Below are 24,348 nucleotides of genomic sequence, written 5' to 3'. Positions count from 1 at the left end.
CCAGTCGCTCCCTGCTTGGGGCGCCTCCCCCTCGCTCCCTGCAGCTCTCTCCGTACTGCGGCTGGGGCGAGCTCCGCGCACGCAGCCGGGGCCGCCGCACCGGCATCGGCACCGGGATCGGCACCGGCACCGGGATCGGGATCGGCAGCGGGATCGGGACCGCCATGACGGCGGAGGAGAAGGGAAACCTGCGGTGCTACCGGCGCTACATCGAGAGGATCCTGAACCCCGTGTACATCCTCAGCAACATGACGGAGTGGCTGTCCGACGGTGAGAGCCGGCACACGCTGCCCCCCGCCCCTGCCCTGCCCTGCCCTGCCCTGCCCCTCACTGCCTGTGCTGGCTTCTCGCTAGAGGTGAAGGAGCGAGTCCGAAAGGAGGAGGAGAAGGGCGTCACGGCGGCCGCCGCGCTGTTCCTGGACGCCGTGCTGCTGCTGGAGGCGGAGGGCTGGCTCCGCGGCTTCCTGGATGCGCTGGTTGCAGCAGGTGGGTGCCCCCGGGCGCCTTCGGTCCCCGAGCCCGCCTTCAGCCCAGCGGGGCAGAGCCCGGGGCTCGGCCAGACCAGGTCAGGTGCTGTAGGAAAAGGCCAGCTGGCAGAGTCTGGAAACAGGCCCGTTGGGAAGTGAAGCATCGGGAACAATTCTGAGGATGGAGAAAGCCTCTTTGGCAGGAGACTTGCCTGTCTCGGAGCCTTTAGAGAATAAACAAGACAGCCATTGTTCCTACCGAATACAATGAAAGGAGGCTAAATCCTCTGAAGCAGAAAAGCAAATGTGTTCTAGAAGGCGCTTGCGGATTGACTGGTAGTGTGTGGTAACTTCACTCAACGACAAGGTCTTAAGCGACTTTAAGAAATTTTTAAAAAATTACTCAATGTCATTGAAAGTCTTTTCTTTCAAGAAGTAAACAACCATTAGTAGTTTATAAGGATGATTGTTCCACAGTAGCTATAACTGCTTGACATGTAAGTTCCTAATCCAATTTCCATTATGAAATGGAACAGAAGAGATTGTGAAGGTAAAAAATAAGCAGCGTCTGCCAGCTTTCCTCTATACATGTATATTGTTTCATAGATACTTGTTGGTGAATTATTAGATATGCTGAACCCCATAATTTCATTCCATAAACTTCTTTTGTTTTCATTTTCTCACCATTAATTATGAATAATTATTTCAGTGAACAAATATTGCAAAGTTTCTTATCATTTGGATGTAGCCCACTCATCCCTTAAAGCAAGTACTAGGTCCTTTTATCAGCCTGTGACAATCCTGATTTCTGAATTGCAGAGCTATCCACTTTGAACCTGCTAGTAGTGTTCAGTTTGATGTATATTCAACAAAAAAATTAAGACAGTTAGCACTCTGATTCAAAGTGCTATCCCAAGTAGTTGTTAATTGGACCGGAGACTGGAATTTAGGATTACCCTTCTTTTTGGCAGATGCAGGGATAAGTAATAGTTAGACTAAAGACATTATGGTGGTAAGTACCCACAGCACTCTTCTGCTCTTCTTAAAGAAAATAAGAAGTTAGGCAAATTCCTTTTATTTGCCCACAAGTTCCTCTGGGACCCTGATGTACATTTTTCCACTTCAGAAGCCTACACAGCAAGTCACACAGGTCCTTATGTGCCTCCCTTGCTAGAGGTGAAGGACAGTTCAGGACAGTATTTTCAGCTGTTTGGTGACTGTCTAGATTTCAGGTGTCTGTACTGCTTTCAGTCAGGGACTGGCTTGAATCCAGTACACTAGGGATTTTTGAAGGAGGGTGGAGCCAAGGACAAGAGTAAAAGATAAAATGCAGGTAAATAAAAGACTACCAGAGTTCCTTGTGATTCTGTGTAGTGTCCTTTGCCCTGGGAATCCTCTGGAAGAAAATAATGGAATGCAAGAATTCCATGTATTGTATGATTGAAAGAGAGGAGTGGATATAGTTGCTTGGTGATGTGGTGATATGACCTGTGACATAGTGTGGCTCTTTTTTGCTTCTGCTCTTTTAGGATAAGGTTTTTCATGTTAGACATAGAAGTGCTAAAAAGAAAAATAGTCACTTATTGCTGGGGTCGGCTGTCACTTGTCTCTGCCCCAGCACGGGAAAAAGTGGTTCTGGGCAGGCCGCGCTCTCGAAGAAGGAGTCTGGACTCTTGCTTTTAGGTCTTCAGTTGAGTTTATTATTTTTTATCTACAAAGATTTTCTGTCTGTCCAGCCGAGGTCAGATCAGCAAGACAGCCAAGGGCACTCTCTCCCGCCCACGAGGCGGTTGTCTCTTTTATAGTGAAAACTACATATTAGATATTTACCTTTACTTCCCAATACTTTCTGCCCTTGTTGGCAAGTGTACTCTTTCTATGAACCAATCCACACATGTCAACATCATCCTGAACATGGATGCCAAGGAGAAGAAAGAAGAAGGACAGGGCACGCCCAAATTCCTCCATCTTGGGACTCCTGATCCATGCACAGAATTCTAGACCCCCCTGTACAATACATAAAACCCCCCTGTACAGTGCATTCTAACTTAAGTTCTAACAAGTGAATAACATCCCCTCACCATTCAGCCCTGAAATTCTCTCATCTCCTCACCTTCAGGTGTCATTTCTTTAAAAGGATCAAAGTCAAGCCACCAGGTACTTTTGGCAACATTCCAGGGCCTCCGAGCCCCCCAAGGGTTGTCTCGGTAGCTCTGGACATCCGGAGTGATGTACTGAGTTCCCACAACTTATTAGATAAAAATTGTACCTGGCTCACCTAGATTTTTATCATTTACAGGAAAAAATAATTTTAATTATCTCCATTGTGGCTGAGAAAATGTTCTTTCAGCTTCTTCCTACCTATTCTAGCTAGAGATTGAATTCACAGTAATGATTTGTCTCTTTTTTCTGAAAGGTTACACTGGACTGGCAGAAGCAATTGAAAACTGGGACTTCAGCAAACTGGAAAAACTGGAGCTGCACAGGCAGCTGTTGAAGCGGATAGAAGCAACAATGTTAGAAATTGATCCTGTAGCAATCATGCCATACATAAACACATGCCTGATAGAGAGGGAGTGTGATGAGATCCTGCAGGTATGGTAAAATCCTGGTATTTGCCTGGTTTTGCTTCAGAGAAGTGCTGGCTCCTCACTTGTGGGTTGAGTCAGTGCCTGTGTGACAGGTGGCTGGGTGAGGAGGATGGCTGGCCACAGGTCTGCCATAATTTTATAACTTTTTCCTATTCTGAAATGGAAAGCCTCAGAGGTTTATGGCAGATAGAGTTTATTAGAGAGACTTGGCCAGACAGAAATTGACAGAATAGCTCTGTGATGTTTCACACCATTTACAAATATTCAAACAAACAGCCTACCTATTGTTATAGGCCAGCTAAGTTTAGTGTTCAACTTCACTGGCAGAATTGAAGCTGTAGTGGGTAAATGGCTGAATTTTGTTGTAAAGCTTTGATTCATTGAGAAGGAAGTGCAGTTTTCAACTGAACATCAAACATAACAAAGCAAAGAGCAGGGGTTTGATTGCTCAGAACCTACAGCAGTTTCTGTTTGTGGTGTGTGTAGATCAGTGAGTACAGAAGCAAAGCGGCCGGGATAACTAAACTCATTGAATGCCTCTGTCGCTCGGATAAGGAAAACTGGCCCAAAAGTCTTCAGCTGGCATTGGATAATGCAGGATATTACAATGCAAGTGAACTGTGGAATATAAGAGAAGGTAAAATGTGAATTGATTTTATAATGCTGTTTTCCTGGTTTTGTACCAGACAGTAATTTTTTTTTTCTTTTTCAGGAGAATCAGACTTATTTAGAAGGATACCATCAGACTACTTTTTGATCTAAAAGGAAAAACCTTTTAAATTTTATTTTAAATGTCTTCTGTATAAAATGAATTACAAATACTGTTGTACAAACAGGCAGAAATTAGTTTTTGACTATTTTTCCTCCCAAATGGTTAGGCATGGAACCTTTTTTTTTTTGCTATAGAGAATCAGCACAGGCTCTGAAAGCATAAAAATAGCCAAGTAGTTATCTTCTTTCTTCTCTTCTTAATTCAACTTTTGCCATCTTTTGGTTGCTTGAGTTATGATAGATGCAATATTTTCTGTTAAAATATGATTAGTAATGTGATAGTCTAGAGAGTGATACATTTCTGTGATCCCCAGAGCAGATCACATAGCTTTTTCTATGAGAAATCGATAAGCAGCCCTTCCCAAGTTATGTTCATATTTTGTAAAAGTGCAAAATTATCTCTCTTAGATTTTGCTTTTGTCATTGAAATTATTTTGTCATTATCAAATTTTGTCATTGAATTTACCTTTCCCTCTTTCAAAAATACTTATACAAGCAACCTGCAACAGAGGAGAATTTAGAGAATACATTATTTTGCTACTAAAAAAGTGATTTTAGATGAACTGGACTATATATCTTCATATCTACATTTGTTGTCTCCCTAGGTGCTTGTTTGAATTGTTTTTTAGTTAGCAACAGGGGTAAACTATATTTAAGTGGCTTCTTCAATTATATTTCTCTTATTTTGAAATGTTTTTATTACTGCAATCAAAGGGTATAATTTCTTATTTGGAGAATGAATTACTATATGTACATAAAGTTGTATACCTAATTAATAAATTTATTAAAATATAGGTAAAATAATACATAAGAGTAATACCTATATGTATATAGATATTCTTTTGTGTACCTGATGGCTATACATATTATATGTTGACAATTATATTTTTAAAGTTAAAGCTATCACTGTCTTTTGGGGCAGCTTCCTCTAACATCCAACTCAGCAAAGCCAAAGTCAGACTACTGAAGAAACATTGTCCATATTGGAAACATTTTGCTGCTGGCAGTTAAGAAGAGTTATTACCAGAAATTAATTGCAGATACTGTGTGCTTTCTGGAGCTGGATTGATGTGCAGATGTGCTCCTTCTCCCACTCCAAAAGCAGTGTTTTGTGATCATATGTTCTGTTTGCAAAGAGATTCTTCATGCAGGGCCCTGGCATGGTTCTTTGAGAAAGTATTAATTATAACATCAAAGACAATTTCTCTTTTGATCTTTGTGTAATAGAAAGAATAATTCTTACAATTTCTATGTCCTTTCAGAAGGTGGGGAGTAAGGGAGATCAGAATCAGGAATTTACAGAGCTTCTTTGAATTCCTAAGAATTTTTCATGCTTGTGGTTAATGTCCATGTCACATAGTGATTTCTTGTCACTAAACACAGAGGACAAACTTTACTCCCAATCTATTGTCTCCTTTGTTTTTTGGAAGCTGTTACACACGCATGGAGCACATGGTTCTTCTAAACCCAAGATTCTCAGTACTGTCGATCTTCCTTGAAAAGGAGCCTGTGTTCAGCATCATTTTATGTAGTCTTTTTCTTCCAGCAACCAACTCCTTCACCTTGTTGTCACAGCAAATACATTTTAAAATCATAAGGATCAATAACATGCTTTTTTCCCCCCCATTTTATACAGATAATGGCAAAGATGTTGATGGTGAAATGACAGATGCTTCTGAGAATTACTTTGAAACTGTGATGACATTTTCTGAGGAAGCAGAATGTGACAATCTGAGCAAAAGTCTCTCTTCAGTTTCAGGTAAGTCTTAAGAACTTAGAAGTTTGTGGTTGATATTTTCCATTTCCTTGATTCCCAAAGGACGCAGATGTAGTGTACCAGAATGGAAGGTACTGAGGTATTTGATTAGTACAAATCTCTGACTTGATTTAGCTGCCTTCTGTTTTAATGTTTAAAGGATCTTATGCAGGGCATTGCAAATATTAGGGCTTGCCCCATATTTATCACATATCTAGTGAAAAGCTGTTCTGTTAGCACATTGTTAAAAAATGTCCCCAAACACCTGTTGTTTATGCATCTCTTCTCTGATATAATTAATTCACACATGGCCTGATATTAACCACTTTAGAGAACTGAATGTGACTGCAAAGGATCTGTGCTGTTACTGTCATGGCAAATTTTGCTCCACCAGTTATTTCTAGTTCCTTTTCCACAAGTCCAAACACTCTGACAACACCACAGTTTAAGAGAGTAATAATTTCAAAAGTCTGTAGAACAGAAGGCTAAAATAAATCCTGTACATGTATTTGGGGAAAAAATAATTCTTTATGTTTTCATTCTGAGTTGAAAAAAGACTGGTTGAAGTGAGTGTTGTCAGCCAAGACCTTAAATGAGTTCATTTCATGAATCACAGTTGAGGGGTAACAAAAGTGTGCCATTAAACTCACACAAAATTCTTCTTTGGTGCCTCTGTCCTATTAAAAAGCTTGTCTGTCAGGGAATGTTCTGTGTGGACTGCAAGGACTCTTCTACCTTTATCATGCAACTATATGGGGCATAGCATATTTTTTGCATTTTTATTGCAATGCTCTTCACAAAAACATTGTTTTATCCTAGAAAGCATCTGTGAGTCTTCATCTGTTTATGCACCAATGAAGGCTCGAAGCTACCAGATTGAGCTTGCACAGCCTGCTATTGATGGGAAAAACACATTGATTTGTGCACCTACAGGTAAGGAGACAGGCACCTAGAAAAATTCTCTTGCATATGGTGCATATGGCTGTGAAGGATAGGGAATGGTAAAGGTTGAATCTGACTTCTTCAGCCATTTATTTCAAAGCTTTCTTTCTTGCAGTAGATCCAGATCTATCCTGCAATTAATGACCATGGGCAGCACAGAGGCTGGCAGGAGAGACGTGTCTGTTGGCACACCAGTGCTTGTATTCAGCACATTCAGCATTCATTTCCATGTTCTGACTTCTGCTTTCTCACTCCCCAGAGTGGATTTTTCAGTTTAAGCCAGTTACTAATCCTGATATTTAAGAAATTTCTCTTGCAAGTTGAAGGAAAAATAGGATGAGAGCTTGAGGTTCCTGGCTCTTCTCTACTGCAATGCCTACAACATCCAGGCAACCTAATTTTCCCCTGAGCCCTGGAGGCAAGTGGGATAACAGAGGCAGGGACAGAGAATAGCTGTGCCACCTCGAGCCTGAGGGCCAAAGGAAAACGAGAGGGAGGGGAGCAAGGTTGCATGGGGAAGGATGGAAGCTGAAAGGGCCTAGTGACTATACATAGTCTGATTTGATGTGAGAGCACATGCTAAGAGTGAAAAAAAGACTCAGTGATTTCAAAGAATTCAAATACAACTGTAAATGGATTTTAATCCATGTGACTGCTTAATGGCCTTTACAGACTGAGACTGTGAGAGAGAAAGGGATGATTCCCCACCTGAGTAAGCAACATGCTTGTGTTCAAACCTGTTCCAAATGTGTTCAAGTCTGGAAGAGTAACGACCCTATTGTCAGCTCCCCTTTGTCACAAGGTATTCAGATGAGACAAGCTGCTGATTACAAATGCACCTTTTCATACTAGTCCTTTACCATTCATCTCTTTTGTTTGAAGGATCTGGAAAAACTTTTGTGGCACTTCTGATTTGTGAACATCATTTGCAAAACGTTCCCTCAGGACGAAAGGCTAAAGTTGTCTTCCTTGCAACCAAAGTGCCAGTGTATGAGCAGCAGAAAAATGTATTCAGGCAGCATTTTGAAAGAAGTGGGTAAGTGTCATTCTCCCTGGTGGCTTCCTCCACAGAAAGTAAACTGCCCTATAGGTCAGCTATGGCTAGGGCTAGATGTCATATGTTTACTGGTGAACAAGAGTGTTTGGCAGTACCATCTTGCCATGGCAGACTTTGTTTGGAGAGTCTGAAATCTAGTTCTGGAGAGTTCAAGCACTTGTTGTTGCACGTCTGTGGAAATGGTGAAAGTATTTTTGTACTGAAAGAGTGAGGTGTGTTTTCTCTTGAGACTCCTTTCACACCTGCTTCCAAAGCTGAGGTAGTTCCTGGCAGTAGCAGTGAGATTCCTCTTGCCATTCTCAGAGTCTCTCTTTTCTAAATGGAAGGACCCAAACTTCTTTGTTTTTTCAACCTCTAGTCAGATAATGATAGTCCACCTCTCAGATGGGACTGTGAATTGCTTGGAGGGGCATTAACAGCCTATATCTTTGGATTGTGAGGGAACTCAACATCCATATATATGTATCCTTGTAACTATGGGAAAAGGAGGCTGCTAGGCAGAAACAGTCCCATGATGCCAGACATGTACAAAAAAGGGATGTTACATGTGAACTGACAAATGCAGCTTAAATGTACAAGTTAATCACTTCTCAAATATTATATATTTTTGTTAATGATAGTTGAATATCCAGTTATTTACCCTCATCTCTTTTTTTTGTTCTCAGCTTCTGTGGTCAAACTGCCAGCTCCAACTCTTTGACATTTGAAACTTAGTAACTGCCTTTCAAGCTCGCTGAAAAGCCCATTTTTCTAGCTTTCCGTGACCTGCAAGATATCATTTTTCTTACCCTGTTTTTTGTATCTTCTTTCCAGATACTCTGTTCAAGGAATTTGTGGTGAAACAGTTGCAAATATCTCTGTAGAAAATGTTATACAGGACAGTGACATCATTGTGCTAACGCCCCAGATTCTTGTGAATAGCATGGAGAAAGGGATCCTTAGCTCCCTCTCCATCTTCACTCTGATGATATTTGATGAGTGCCACAACACTACAGGCAACCATCCTTACAATGTGTTGATGACCAGATACCTGGATGAAAAATTTGACTCCTCTGCAAACCAGCTGCCTCAGGTAAGGCCCAGCCCATCAGTGGCGGAAATATTAGAGGAAAATGTTTTTCAATGCAGTCAGCAAAGTCTTGCCTTTTGTGCTGATCCAGTTCAAACTCCCATTTAACAACAGCTGCAAATGGAAATGGTAGCATCTGGAACATTTTTTCATTTTTGAACACTTCCAGGCTTTTTCCTCATGTTGCATCTTCCCTGCAGCTGCCAAGGAAGACTGATCAAGCACAACAAAGGCTTGAGTACTTGAGAGCAAATGGAAGAGCTGAACTGGGAAGAAAGCATGTAATTTAATAATCTTGTTACCTCTCTGTTGCTGTTTTCTGCCCAATAAAATGGAGCCATGCCTCTGCTGGCATGAGGTTTTCATCCAGCTGAGAAGACATCTTTGAATGAATCAAAGGATGGGTCTGGAAGTCGGTTTGCTCTTCCTCTGTATGATAAGTACTGGCAGATAGAGTTCCTTATGGATTTAAGTGGCTGGATAGTTTATTTTAAGTTTAAATTCTCTAATTTGAGTGCCTTGGAGTAGGCATGAGTACATACAGGATTTGGTTCTTAAGTTTTTGTGCCTGCTTCTTTTACACTTCTCTTGCCTGTTTTGTTTCCATGTTTTTGAATATGGTGCCAATTTTGTGACTGGTAACAATGTCTCCTGGTTTTATTCTATTTGTGACAAAGGAGCAACCACTGCTATTCATGTGTGTGCTTAGATTGTAGGTTTAACTGCTTCTGTTGGAGTTGGCAATGCCAAGAGCACTAAGGAAACTGTAGAGCATATCTGTACCCTCTGCTCCTACCTTGACATACAGGCCATATCCACTGTCAGAGAGAACAAACAAGATCTGCAGAGGTTTGGAAATAAGCCAGAAACACGTAAGCAGACTTTCTTTTTATTTTCCTGTGAGTTGCAAAGCACCATGATTATGGCAGCTACTAAATTCCCCTTTTTTTTAGATTAAGATGAATGCTTAAAACTAAGCTGCAGCTTTGCTTCCTCCTAGCTTGAAAGAAGTTTAGGCTTGCAATCTCTTGTCCTGCAGTAAGGCAGTGCCCACTTGGGCATATTTTCTCTTTGCTGTTGATGTGCCATCTCTAGTTTTAATTCAGTTCTGCTTATTTCTGTGCACCTGCAGTGCTCATTAACAGTAAACTTGATTGTGATTGCATGGAGCACCATGTGTAGCTATCATCTAGACAAGAATTTGTTCTGTGCTTCCCAGGGAAATGTTTTACTTAGCACACTGACTAATATTTCTCTTCTCTAGATATCAGATGGGTTAAAATGCGAGCTCAGAATCACTTTGCAGACATTATCTCACGTCTGATGACTGAGACAGAGGTGTTGATGAGGAAGATTTACTCAGTGGGTAAGGTGCTGTAATGTGCCTGTATTTGATTAAATCAGTGTGAATCCTTACAGCTGCTAGAACAGACACTATTTTTTCACTTCCTTTCTCCTTCATTTTTAGTTGCATTTAACCAATATTTTCTAAATAAGAGATTACAGAGAAGAGAATCAACTATTTTCCTGTTATACCTGATTAGTTTGACAATCATAAACATTTTTACTTGAATTTCAGTCTGTCACATGCAACTGAAAACAGAGGTTTTGACACTGTCAAATCCTTCTGAGTTTAAAGAACTGAAACAAAAGGGCTTGCATTCAAAATGCAGTGGGCTGGATTTCATTGATGAGTGATACCTGTATGTTCTTATTTAAGCATTTCTCCAAATCTTGTACACCCAATCTGTCTCTGTTAGGAAAACAAGAAATGTCACATCTGAATGTTGCAATTTTTCCCCTACAGCAGAAGTTTATTTTCACATTTGCTGCTCTGACACTTGTGTTTTCTCTGGTCTCCAAGCTGCACTCAGAGTTATTTCTAGGGTTGCCCTGGCCACCTTTTCTGGTCAACATTCTGTCCTCTTTATGCTTCCGGCTACTACTGTTTCCACTTTTTACCAGGTCTCAATTGTTTTTCTTTTAAAAGCCTTTGAGGTAATGTTTCAGAGTAGGATCTGTGCAACATAAACGTCACTGGAAAGAGGATGTGGCTGTCCAAGAAAGGAAACTATTGTCAGTAGGGTTCCAGCTTCAGGAACTACTCTGGTGGGAAGGTTTGCAGAGAGGAGATGCATGATTGTGAAAAGAAAATGGGTCTCATGATTATGAGATTAATTCTATAACCCTTCAAGAATAAATTGATATTTTCTGCTTTTGCAGAGTTCCTAAGTGTTGTCCAGTAAGTGGCCTTAATAAAAAAAATGGAGAGCAGAAGGGGGTACAGAGTAGAGACCCATGAATGGATATGCTCAGGATCAGCCCTGGTCTCTCCAGCTCTGGATTAAAGGACGTTGTCTGTGTTTAGGCTGGTTTTTGCACCCTGACTGCAGTGCTTTAAACCTGTTTATCTCAGTTCTAGATTTACCTCCTGCCCTCCACTTCCCAGATATTTGAGAGCGAACTATATTCTGGGGCAGCAGGGAGAATTAAAACCCCCATACAACCAAAATAAACCCCAGCAAAACAACCCAAAACCCAAGAAGACTGATCAAAGAACAAAGAGATTTTCAAAACAAATGTTACATTAAGCAAACACTTCTGAAGCTTATTTTGCATGACAATTCCTCTTGCATGAATAGCAGTGGCTTCCCTTCTGTGGACCCTGTGGTTACTGGAGCCCCTGAAGCACTCAGGCAGAGTGTGTATGCAGCAAAGAGGTACTGCCTAGTTCTGCCTCAAGGATAGCCTCTTGGACAGTGTGCTTGTGGGCTATTTCATGAATGAATATAAACTGTTGAATAGCTGGTAGGTCAAGGAGCAATGTACATGCAGTTTTTTGAATACCATAGGCTTCTTACAGGATAGGTGAGCTCTAATTTTATTACTAAGTCCCTGCAGATGTGCGTGTGTACACAGATCCTCAGTTGAATTGTACTGTGTTAATTTTAGGTTAACATCTAGATATACATTGAAACACAGGGAGTGAAGAAGATCGAGTCAGATTCTTCACAGATGGTTCCCATAGGTGGGGCACAAACAGCAATGGGCACAAACAATGGGCACCAACAGAAATACTTAAACAACAGGAAGAACTTTTTTGCTGTAAGGTGGTCAAACACTAGAACAGGTTGGCCAAAGACGTTGTAGACTCTCTGTCCTTGGAAGTATCAAAGCCCATTGGAACTGAGTGACGTGCTGTAGGTGATCTGCTTCGAGCAGAGGGTTGAACTAAAGATCTCCACAGATGCCTTCCAGCCTCAGTGGTTCTGTGATTGTATCATAAAACTGTTCTTTTGAATAGGCTTTTTAGAGCCAATATTAGTGGGAAATGCTAGCTAATGCTTTTTATTGGTTAATCAAGAGGGACAATTTTTTTCTATCCTTTAATAGATACCATCTCCCAAATCAACAAGAGTTACTTTGGAACACAGAGATACGAACATTGGATAGTTTCCACTCAGAAGAAATGCAGACTATTGCAACTGGAAGATAAGGAGAGGGAGAGCAGTATTTGTAGAGACCTTTTCATTTGTACTGAACACTTGCGTGTAAGTGTGTATCCTCTTTCCTTCCCTACAGAGTAGAGTCATTCTGTTCCTTCTGTTCACCTAGAATTGTCCTATTTAGAATTGTAGAATATATGCAGAGTTGGAAGGGACCCCCAAGGATCATTGAGTCCAGCTCCTGTCTCTGCAGACGATATCCTCACCATGACCCCAGGAGCATTGTCCAAGCACTTCTTGAGCTCTGTCAGGCTGGGGTTGTGACTACTTCCCTGGGGAGACTGTTCCAGTGCCCAACCACTCTCTGGGAGAAATCCTGGTATCCAACCTAAGCCTCCCCTGACTCAGCTTCAGGCCGTTTCCACAAGTCCTGTCACTGGTCATGACAGTGAAAAGATCTGTACTTGCCTCTCCACTAAGTGAGGCTGTTGAAGGCTGCAGCAAGCTGACACAGGTTAAAGCATAAAGCATGTAAAAGTTGTCTCTGTGATACTCACTGCGGACAGATAAATGCAGAGGAGGCTTTGCAGTGCTTGTGTTGTCATGGAAATGGAAGAACACCACAAGTTTGCAGCACTTAATCTAGCTAAATGAAATTTGTGTTCATCCCTCCCTGTAGAAAATGAGGCCTAAATGCTTGTATCTCTTTCCAAGCAGAAATTCAATGATGCTCTCATTATCAGTGAAGATGCCCGCATTGAAGATGCTTTAGCCTACCTAAATGAATTTTTCACAAATGTAAAAAACGGACCATATACAGAGTTAGAGAAGCAGCTGACGGAGAAATTTCAAGGTATTTCCCACAGGACCTGTGACAGTTTCAGGACAGTCGATAGCTTATAGTAGGATAGTCCAGATGTTTTCTTTAGTTACTGCAGTTGTTTTTTCAGAAACTTTCCAGAAGATCTGGTGACTGCATGGGTGCGAGTGCAGTTTTAGGGCAGGTGGGGGGAACTAAATTTCTGGGATTGTAAGCTTCCAGTGGAGAAGTTGATAAAATAGTAATACCTGTAGCTGGGTGCTGTAGTAAGTTCTTACATGCCTGTCTTGGAGATAAGGCACAACAGTGCCCTTATGGCCGTGCCCCACAAGTAGGGGGATGGTCTACAGTCATGGGTGCTGGTAGCATGATATAAGTCAACATACACTGCTCAGGGCACTGCTTAGCCTCCTGGCCAGTCTCAGTCTTCTGGGGAGAAGCAGGTGGCCCTTGTACCTTTCTGGTTGAAAGTCAGAGGTTATCACTGTTCTCTGACCTGGTTTAGTTAGCAGTGGGATATATTCCAGCCTGTGGTCTGGTGTGTTGCAATGCTGACTGCAATTTTAAATCACTGGTCTGTCTTCCCTCGAGTTTCAGTTGTTTTCTTGGAAGAAATAGCACAAGAGCTGAGTTTGTTATGTTGCTGTCTTTTGACACCCATTATATCACAGAAGTTCTCATGTGAGTTTGCTACAAAATGTGAGATATTAATAATTTGGTTTTTTCTGGGGATTTTGTTGCATTTAACCAACAGATTTCCCTGCTTGCATCTGAAAGAACAGAATAGAAAATTTAAAAAGAAGCTAAAGAGAATGTGTGTGCTGTTTGAAAGTAGGTTTGTGTGGGAATTCTGCTTTCTGAATTAAAAAAGGAAATTTTTCAAGAAACCTTTTTTTCTTTCAGAGAAAGAACTAGAGCTGACTGCCCTTTCAAAAGATGAGTCAAATGAGAATCCCAAGCTGGAAGAGCTTGCTTGCATCCTGGACGAAGCATACCACTATAACCCACAGACTCGCACTATTCTCTTTGCCAAGACAAGAGCCTTAGTAGCTGTATGACATTTGTTTTTAAAACTCCTAAAATGGGAAAATAAAATGAGTCATCATATTACCCTTCCTATTTTGATCTGAAATAGAAAAATGTGCATGTATTTGATCCTTCTAATTTGTTTTACTGAGTCTACCTAAGCCTTGATGCCCTGAGGCAGGATGAGTGAGGGATTTTTTCTTTTTCTGAAAACTACAGTACAGCTATGGTGTCCTTCATGATACCTGTCAACTACTGATGTAGTTGATCATTAAGCCATCAGATTTTGATTTTAAGCCTAAAGTGAGTTACAACAAGATGTGGTTTAAGGGTTTTGGCTTTAAGGTAGTGGTGTTATGAATCAGCAGCTCTACCCCATTACTGACTGCACATCAGGAGATATTTATACATTTCTGAAAGGGTTCCCAAGACCTAAAGAAAGTCTGTCACCTAGCACCTGTTTTTGATCAAGAAAAAGGAAAAACTTTGTGCAGCAGTTGTTCTTTGGACTATTGTTATCACTGGTCTATTTCATACTTGCCTATGATCAAGAATCTAGGCTGGATGACGTTTTTTTTTCTCTTACAGTACCTTGCTCCCAGAAAAAGTTCATGCTTGACGTTGATGTGCTACTAATCATTAGCACAAGTAGAACAAAACATTTAATGCAAATATCAGCTCTATCTACTGTAAACAGATTTATCAGCTGAATGATCCAGCCCCCCTTTTTATCCTTTTCATTCAGACATGTTGGATGAATTGCAGACCAGAAAAAAATTAAAAGCAGGCTAAAGTCCAAACTAACAACACCAAGCCTCTGCTGGAAGCTTTCCATTTTAGAATTAAAAGCCTACAGTAGCTTGGCTGAATTTTGTTCTTCTGTAAGAGCAGTTTGAATGTGCTACTGTCACTACAAAGCCCAGTTTGTAAATATCAACTACCTTCCTCTGATGTCAGAGGTGTAGCATTCCTGGCAAACCTGTTAGTTTATAAGAGAAAAATGCAAAATTTTTTTGCAGAGAAAGGCTGCTTGCTCTCTAGCCAGCCTTTAAGCTGCTACCTATCACAAACTATAATTTCATCTGCACAGGGAATCTAACTTCCTGATTTGCTTTCTAGGCTTTGAAGAAGTGGATAGAAGGAAACCCTCTTCTTAGCCACATAAAGCCAGATGTGTTGATGGGTAAGGGAAGAAGAGATCAGAAAACAGGTATGCAGATTTGCACTAAGATATGCTACACCAGTGGTGGCTACGCTGCTAAAGTTGTTCTGCTTTTCCTGTGTTCATCTCAAATTTTGTGCCCTTAAACAGAGGAAGGCCATGCAGGATTGCACTTGCATTCTTCCATATCAGGAAGACCTTGAATGGATCCTAAGGAGATGCTTGCATTTTCTGTCCAGAACCTTTGGTTAAACAATACTTTTCTGCAGAATTATTCTGCTGGTTCACTGTCATAGCTTCTTGTGATTTATTATCATATTATCTCTGTTACTTTTATAGATCCCTCTCTTATTTTGTGTTTGATAGCAGAAAGACATTTTAAGATAGAATGGAAGGTACAGCTGAAATTAATTACCTATGGCTTAAGTTCAGAGTTAGGTTGGTTTTAACGAAATAAGCTGCATGTGTGTCTCCAATAAAGATGATCTGGGTGTTGTGTCTAAAATGGTGTTTCCCAGGTTGATAATTCCTGTGACACATCAACAGGAATCCCTGGTCAGTGGGTATAATATACACCCAGCTGCATATCAAACTTGAAGTAGTTTTCCAGATCAAAAGAATGTACTAATTTCTAATCATTTCAGTAAAAGCAAATGGGGGTATCTTGCTCAAGGAGCTCTTCAGTGATTTTTGCTGACACAGTTTCTTGGTACTGTAGGTATGACCCTGCCAATGCAGAAGGGTGTACTGGACGCATTCAGAAATGACAAAGACATCAGACTGCTAATTGCTACTTCTGTTGCTGACGAAGGCATTGATATTAGTGAGTGCAACCTTGTGGTGCTCTATGAATACTTCGGTAATGTCACCAAAATGATCCAAGTCAGAGGTATGGAATTTCAGAGCTATTACTGTAGAAACCTGTTTTAGCCTAGAAATGGACATGAAATGCTACTAAATGGCACACTGGAAATACTGTAGTAATATGTGCATGCCTTGCTGTTATTTCTCTGTGCCTTAAGAGCAAAGTCAGGTGAATGATATGACATGATAAATTTGTTCACAGAGCCAAGTCCTTGATGTTTTCTGACTGACAACAGGCAAATTAGCCATGCTGCACAAGGTTATTGAGCTGTTGAGGACTGATACCTCCAGCTGACAATTACATATAAGCAGAAGTATGGCTAGAAGAACTGTTGTCAGAAGTATTACAAATCATTCTGTGACAATTTACAAAGGACTGCTGCAATGGAATTTCTTGTATTGCCTTGGCTTCTGAAGGCCTTCCCCAGCCTGGTGGTTTATTACCAGCCCAGCTACTCCCAGGTACATGAGGTCTTTGCCTGTGCAGATCTCTAATATTTAGGACCAAAAGAAAGACACCCTGTGTCTGTCTTCCCTGCTTGTCCAGAGAAGTCTGTTGTGACTTTGGCCTTAAATTTGGTGATTTTACAGTATGGCCAGTAGAGGGGAATGAAGAGCCACACTAAATACTGATTTCTGCTTCACATTCCTAAACGGCATAAAACTGCCTACTCTTTTAAGGGTGCCTCTACAATATTTTTTTCTATTTCCCAAGCAGTTAATATCATAATGTGAAGTGATTTCCATTGTACTCACTCTGTACACTTCAGGGTTTGTGTGCTGTGACCTTCTTATCTGTGTTTTGTAATGAAACAATTGGCCCAGAATTGACTTTCATGGATGAAAAGATAGTGTTTATTATTAAAAAGCCATTAAAGATGTAAAGAAGAGAGGTTATGTCAATTCCAAACCACATAGAATCATGATTTTTGTGGAGTAAAAGCTCAAAAGAAAGTGTGAACACTTTTTTATAACCAAAATACTGCTAAACTGGTATGAGATCCCTGTGGTTCTGGGTTTGCCTTTGTCACAGCTTTAATAAACAGGCAAACAGTAGGCATAGTCAGGTAGAAGAGAAGGTGCTTGCTGTTGTTGTCTGTGTTCTTGTCAGCACAATATTTCCAGTTCCTTAGGTTTTTGTGATATATGGGGGTTTTGGGTCTTTTTTTTTAGACACCAATTAGCAGGGCTGAAAACTAATAAGAAAGACTGAGAGGAACTTTTCTCCTTTACTTTATTTTTTTTTTAACATGACAAGAAGACAGCAAATGCTACACAAAAACTGTATTTCAAAGCATGCCTGAATTCAGTGCAGGGAGGCCACAGAAGCAGGCAATAAAGTACTGGCTAGGGTACATCCATGAGGGTACCTGGAAGGGGGTATCTTGTTCTGGTTTGTTATTGAAGAATGCTCTTCAGAATTGTCTGAATCTGAAATTTGCAAACAAAAGCAGCCATCCAGAAGGCCCTTAATAGTCTTATGGCAGACCTGTCACTTCTGCACATGTTGTTAAGAGTAACTAAAGAGCATAAATGTGTTGCTATGTAGGTCGTGGAAGGGCAAGAGACAGCAAGTGCATCCTTGTGACAAGCAAAACAGAAGTGGTTGAGAATGAAAAACTAAACATTTACAAGGAAGAAATGATGAATGCAGCTATTGAAAAGCTACAGAACTGGGATGAAACAACATTTGCAAGAAAGGTTTGTGATTTGTGCAGTTTTCATACTCAAATTTTAATGGCATAATCTGTATCAACCTTCACCTACTAAGGCTCTATGTAGGGCCAAGTGATAACCTGAGGGAAGTGTTCATTGTACTTGATTTCTGACAAAGGCTAGGTCAGCAGAGAAGGGATACTGTGTACTGCCACTTTGTGAATGTCAACTGTACAGTAATTGCAAAAAACTTAAGAGTGTGAGGTAGAATTTATGACCTGTTGTTTATGAAAAGAGAAGGACTCATGGGTGATGTAAGAGTTTGAGGCCATCTTGTGCAATGATACTGGGATGTTTTGCAGCTGAAAATCAGGAGGGCCAAAGCCCAGCTGGATATTCATATGGAGTGCCACCAAGGGCTAAGGAGAAATCCCCATTCTTTATTGGATATGGGGAGAAACGTAGTGACAAAGATGAAGAGAAGAGACTGAGGCACTTGATGCCTTGTTTGCCTCTCTGAGACTGGTTGTTCTCAGGATATCCAGCCCCCTGAGCTGGAAGACAGAGATAGGCAGCAGGATGAAGGCCCCTTAATCCAAAGGGAGCTGATTAGTGACTTGCTACACCACTGTGATACACACATGTTTAGGGAGGCAGACGGGATCTACCCAAAGGTAGTGAGAGAGCTAGTAGAAGAGCTCATCAATCCACTTCCCAGCACTTTCCAGTCCTGGAAAATCAGGGAAATCCCAGGTGACTGGAGGTTGGTCAGTGTGACCACACATTGGCAAGAAGGACCAGGAGGATCCAGGGAACTACAGCCCCATCAGCCTGACCTCTCTGCCAGGGAGCATTACAGAGCAGATCACCTTGAGTACTATTCCCCATCATTACAGGACAATGAGGGATCAGGCCCACCTGGAACGGGTTTATGAAAGGCACGTCCTGCTTGAGCAGCTTGATTTTCTTCTGGGACAGTGTGACCTGCTTAGTGGATGTGGGGAAGGCTGTGTTTGATGTCTGTCTGAACTTCAGTAAGGAAGTTCACATCATTTCCCACAGCATTGTCCTGGAGAGACTGGCTGTTAATGGCTTGGATGGGTGCATTCTTTGCTGTGTAAAAAAATGGCTGGGCCCAGAGAGTGGGAGTGACTAGAGTTAAATACAGCTAGTGGCTGGTATCAGTGGTGTTCCCCAGGCCTCAGGGAAGCCTGGAAAAAGGCAGTGGCAGGCACTATTAACAAAAAAGATTTGTTATCCCATACCCCCTTGGGGTACAGTTATCCCATACCCTCTTGGACTCACAGATCATCCTGTGTTTCCAGACAAGCTTTTAGAGACTGAGCTGTGCAACAAAGGTTGCCAAAGGCCCCCTGGTCTTTGTGACATTTCTTCTCCTACCTCCAAGGCTTGGTGCAGTTGCTCCCACTTCTTCTTGGAGGATTCCATTTCTGCGTCTGGTTCTCAACTACAGGCTGTGCCTTGTTGCTTCTTTCTCTGCCTGCAGTTTCTGTGGTCTTTGTAGCTTTCTTTCCAAACTGTGAGATTCCCAGACCAGCAGCATTAATTATAGTGTAGGTCTCATGTGACTTAAGGGTTCACACTGACATACCAGCCTGAAGACCAGAAGGGCTTTTGGGGGCTAGAGAGGAGGAAGGAACAAACAGCATAAATGCTGTTCATCACGTAGTCACTGCATTCTAAATTGACAAATGTACTATTTTTTCTTGGTATGAGTTGCCAGAACAAAGTGTGTTTTGTTTTGTGTGCTTTAAGTAATAGTTTCCTAGATATTACATGCTCAAAGTCATGTTTAGGCTGACATTGAGACTTCATTTCATAATGATCTTGATTTTTATTTATTTATTACAGATACGTGGCCTGCAAATGAAGGAGAAGATGCTACGAGATTCCAGGAAGAATGAAACAAAACATGAAATAGTAGAAGGGAAGAAAAAACTTTTGTGTGGAAAATGCAAAGCATATGTCTGCAGTACAGATGACATCAGAATTATAAAGGTATGTTTCTGTACAGGAATCTGTATCCATGACCACCAAGGGAAGTCAGCATTATTGAACTAGCTGCATTGTTTATCAGTGTGGAAGTGGGCTATTTTGTGCAAACTGGACGAGAACAGAAATTCTGAGTAAATCAGTAAACCACAGGAACAGTTGTGACTACTTCTGCAGTATGATATGATATATGGGAAATATGATATATGATATTATATATGATAGGACGTTGTCCAAGGAGTGGAAATATGGGATATGGTAGGAATCGATTCAGTTTTCCTGAAGCCCTTCTGACAAATTTTGTTGAAAATCCCCTGCTCTTCAAATACATAACCTTCTAGAGTTACTGCTGGATATTTACTTTCCTGATTAGTATCAGATGGAATTCTATCTGCTGTTGAGATATTTCTCCCATAATTTCTGTTGACTGAAAATTATCTACACAAAGTACTGGGATTGGCTTACAAACTCCTTGTCTTATGGGTCAGTTTGAGTTTTGAAAAGCAAGGTAAACCATGGTTTCACAAGAAGAGCCCTACAGTTCTTCAGTATTATTTTGTTTTTCATTCTGTAGGTGTAGTTCACATTGCTTCTATGTATATCCTAGGGACATTATGATTGTACTCTTTCTGAACATTAATATTTTATTTGTAGACAAAAGAAGGCAATACTCTTTACACATGGAAAGTGATGATCATGGAAGAGAGGCTTTTCTGAGCACTTTGAACCTTTATAGTTCTGCTTTTTTGTTCTTTTGAAGCTGCTTCTATTTGTACTGCTCTGAAAAGTGCAGTTGCAATGTGATGAGGGGCCTCAGGCCACAGCTGAGCATTACTGTGTCTGCCTTCAGGCCCTTGCCAAATTTTTGTTTGTTTTTATCGGCTGTTTTTGGAATGTAGATGGTGCTCACTATAGCTGAGCTCTGCAAGGAGTCGGGAATAGCTCAGCTTTGTGAACGCTTGGTTACATTTCTTTGACCAAAAACAAGGGCTATCTAAAGCACCTTTGACTTTTACTCTATTTTGTTCCCCTGGCTTATCACCTATGCCTGTACAAATAGAGCCAAGAGTTCAGAACACTCTTCGGTAAGTGGTTTTGCTTAGTACTCTGCAAATAACGCCTCAGTTTTTTAAATAATTCCCTACAAACTGCATTTCCAGGGGCTCTATAATTTTGAGATTTAAGCTCAGATTGCAAATGTGCTTTTAAACAAGGCTGTTAATTTCTTTAACATTTTATTATATATGTTATAAACAATAACTGTAGCTCCTTCTTTTAAGGATTATTTTTTCTACCATTTCAAAGTAGTTGCATGACTCCTCATGGGAAACAGAAGTCTCCCAAACTTATTCATTGTCTGAATTACTCTCTTAGTTTCACAGGCATGGCTCAAATACTGCAAACACAATTTTTAAAAAGCTTACTAAGTTCAAATATGTGTAAGTTGGTGACTGGGGATATACATTTTTTTGGTTTTGATAAGCCCAGGCCTGGGTCCTTCTAGTACCTGGTATCCATGAACAGGGGGGAAAAAAGAGCAATGAGCCAAAGAGGCTGGAAGGTGAGCCTCCTGGATGACAGCAAGTGCCTTAACAGGGAGAACATGTATTTGAGAAGAGAAGGGGAATGACAAGAGAAAAATGAGGAATGTTGTTTCTAATATTAAGTGTTTCTGCCATGTGTTTCAGGAGGCTCATCACACTGTCTTAGGTGATGCGTTCAAGGAGCGTTATACAACAAAGCCCCACAAGAAATTGATTCAGTTTGATGGTTTTGAGAAAAAAAGCAAGATGCATTGCCGAAATACTGAGTGCCAGCATGACTGGGGGATCATAGTGAAGTACAAGATGTTTGATAATCTACCAGTGATCAAAATCAGAAGCTTTGTACTAGAGGATGTTGAAACTGGGATGCAAATGGATTTTCCGAAATGGAAAAGTATTAATTTGTCTTTGAAGAATTTTGATGAAGAAACATGCAGCTGAACTCAACATTTTAATGGATATATTGTTCCAGGGCAGTAGCAGCAATGATCAATGATCAATTTTCTATAAAAACTTTTGTTCTTTATGCTAGGCCACTCACCTGCATCTGGCTAGATGATAGAAGGCTGGTAAAGCCACTAAAACCAGTATTTGCTATATAATGAAATATTTCAACAGAAGTTTTACTAGGACAAATATGTGCCTAGGTGTCTAGATACAAATCATTATGGCTGTGAGTTACCTGGTCTGAAAAAAAGTAAGATCAAGTTGAATGACTAACTAAACATCCAACTTTAGGTAACAGGCTATACTTTCAAGAATCAAGGTGTGAATCAGCAACTTCTCTGGTAACTACTAATGTGTTGTTGGATTTCACATCCTTGCAAACAACATGGCTTGCCAGCACTTCAGGCAGTATCTAGCTACTTTTGAAACTTTTAAAAAAATTACTTTTAATGTTCTAGACGTTGATATATAAAACTGAAAGAAAAATGTCCAGTAACTTTTCTGTAAGGAAGATACTACATCTCTTAAATCTGTCTTCAATAGGAAATGCTTCTGCAACAGCAGGAAATGCAGTAGGGCAGAGCCCTCTTGGGGATTCATCCTTGTGATTAAAATGGTAGCACTTTTTTATATCACTGCACCTTGATCAAGTTGCTGTTGCTCAAGTTGCAGAATGGGCACCCTCCTGTGCTGCTGAACTGAACATGTCCTAATAGGGACAAAGTGCCCTGCGTGATGGGAGGAGGTTCAGTTTTGATGGGGATTAGCACTTACCTGGATGCACTGTTTCACGGATTGTCATCTAAAATCTCTCAAGACACTGGAAATACTGTAAGCTTTCTGTCACAGCTGATCTAGCATTCTTACAAAATCTAGGCATTAGTTTGTTCAAATCTGTCCTCTTTACCCAGATCCCAGATTTCTCTGGGAAAACCAGAAATTCCTACAGAGTTATGAAATGCTGTACTTGAACACTTAAAAGCACCTGCTGATTCCACACATTTTCAAGAAGCTTAGTATTCAGTATTTCTGGAACCAAAACCAAATGTATTTTAAGTTCACTTTGTGTATTTGCAATGTGGTAAGGTATGTATGTGCAAGAATTATGCTACAAAACACTCGAACTGATTAAAAAAAACCCAAAACCAAAACACAACCCTCCCACCCCAAACCTAATTTAAGAGTTAAAAAAAATGAACCTAAATTTGTGAGTTCAAAAATTAAACTGCCTAAATCATACTCAGTGAGGCTTGTGGTGTTCTTGTAAAGTGTTGTGGCATTAAAAGCAAAAGAACTTTGTAAGCACTGCTTCATGTTCCAACTCAATCCACGCTTTTACTGTGAAAGTTGTATGCACTGTACAGGAAGGCTGAATCTCAGTCCTACAGTAACTTCCTCTGTACTTAGTTTTTACCTAAAAGGAAACACAGAACAATGAATTAAGATGATTTATGTTTAGATAATGCCTCCCCTCCAAAAATACTAGGAACAAAATGCTTTTGAAAAAGGGTAATTTAGCACTGTCAGATTAAAAGTACATGGAAAAATCACAGTTCTTAAGTATCAAATTGCTCTGAAAGGACCATCTGCTTTGGGACTCTTGGCATAAAAAAAAAAAATCAGTCCAAAATTCCAGTTTATAGTAGTAACTCCTGGGAAGTTGAACTTGAAAGTTTTTAATATTTTCCTATTCCTTCAGCACAAGGATTTCAGACTAAAACTTTGCAATTCAGCCTAAATGAGTACTGAAGGTTGATGGGAATAACACATTAATAAGAATTCAGCTTGATACAAGAAGCCTTTCCTGTTTCCTTCAGTACATTCCTTCAGTGAAGATGGGAGGGTGGGGAGGAACACCAGCACTCTATTTGGCCTTTGAGAATATCTGATTTTTTAAAAAAAAACCCTGAAGCTGAAATTGCATATTTCTTACTAAGATTACTACCATATTAACTATGTTCACAGAATCATAGGACAGCTATGGTTGGGAGGGACCTCTAAAGGTCATCTTGTGACCCAAGGGATTGCCCAGGACAATGTCCAGACAGCATCTGAACATCCCCAAGGATGGAGACACCACAACCTCTCTTGGCAATCTCCTCCCATTGGCACTTGATCTCTCAGAGTGAAGAAGTGTTTCCTGTTTTTCACAGGGAACATGCTGTGTTTCACATTGTTTGTGCCCACTGCTTCTTGCTCTGTCATTGAGCATCACTGAAACGAGCCTGGCTGCATATTCTTTTGTGCCCTCCATTCAGATGTTTGTACACAGAGAGCAGAGATATCCCCGAGCCTTTCCATCACTGGACTAAACAGTCCTGGCTCTCAGCTTCTCCTCATGAGAGACACTTCAGACCCTGCAACATTGTGGTGGGCCTCTGATGGATTTACTAGAGGAGTCACAATCAAGCAATAGCCTGTTTCAGGTACAGTGCAGTCTTTGTGCCCTCCTGAAGTCTCTTCTTTCATAACTGTTTTAATACTTGGTTTTTATCCACAAACCCAGACTTGACTGCACTAAAAATGCATTAGGAAATTACTTTGAAGTAATTTCTCCACTATGTTAATTGTTGTGGCAGTTGCTGTAAATGCAGTTAAGAGTGAGAATTGTTTATCTCTGAGTAAGAATAGTTTGTTGTCACTGTAAATATATTCACATGGCACTGTTGATTAGGCAGTCACTGACTGCATTGAGTTAATGAATGTAATTACTGGTT

General features: G+C 40.6%; 2 protein-coding genes across 2 annotated transcripts in view; one reads left to right on the top strand and one right to left on the bottom strand.

Moving 5' to 3' along the window:
* On the top strand, positions 1 to 22,870 carry RIGI (RNA sensor RIG-I). Its single transcript, XM_064403684.1, has 18 exons — positions 1 to 270; positions 355 to 486; positions 2,884 to 3,062; positions 3,545 to 3,695; positions 5,466 to 5,588; positions 6,405 to 6,518; positions 7,410 to 7,563; positions 8,398 to 8,656; positions 9,363 to 9,525; positions 9,918 to 10,019; positions 12,047 to 12,204; positions 12,817 to 12,952; positions 13,823 to 13,971; positions 15,065 to 15,155; positions 15,826 to 15,996; positions 17,521 to 17,672; positions 19,500 to 19,646; positions 21,329 to 22,870. Exons 1-18 carry the CDS (start codon positions 165 to 167, stop codon positions 21,623 to 21,625), a joined length of 2,784 nt encoding a protein of 927 aa, XP_064259754.1. The 5' UTR covers positions 1 to 164; the 3' UTR covers positions 21,626 to 22,870.
* A 70-nt stretch (positions 22,871 to 22,940) lies between these two features.
* The window catches only part of ACO1 (aconitase 1), a 55,328-nt gene continuing 53,920 nt past the window's right edge, over positions 22,941 to 24,348 (bottom strand). Inside the window, exon 22 of the mRNA XM_064403682.1 lies at positions 22,941 to 23,045. The gene's annotated coding sequence lies outside the window, so the exon portion shown is untranslated. The remainder of the gene's footprint in view (positions 23,046 to 24,348) is intronic.

The sequence above is a fragment of the Passer domesticus genome, chromosome Z, assembly GCF_036417665.1.
Source record: "Passer domesticus isolate bPasDom1 chromosome Z, bPasDom1.hap1, whole genome shotgun sequence".
Taxonomy (NCBI): Eukaryota; Metazoa; Chordata; class Aves; order Passeriformes; family Passeridae; genus Passer; species Passer domesticus.
This window is presented reverse-complemented; position numbering and strand designations above follow the sequence as displayed.

Excerpts from the sequence above, each read along its gene's own strand:
- RIGI (XM_064403684.1), top strand. The coding sequence starts at position 165 with ATGACGGCGGAGGAGAAGGGAAACCTGCGGTGCTACCGGCGCTACATC. Across the intron at positions 5,589-6,404 it reads AAGTCTCTCTTCAGTTTCAG|AAAGCATCTGTGAGTCTTCA; the intron begins GTAAGTCTTAAG and ends GTTTTATCCTAG. Across the intron at positions 7,564-8,397 it reads CAGCATTTTGAAAGAAGTGG|ATACTCTGTTCAAGGAATTT; the intron begins GTAAGTGTCATT and ends TCTTCTTTCCAG.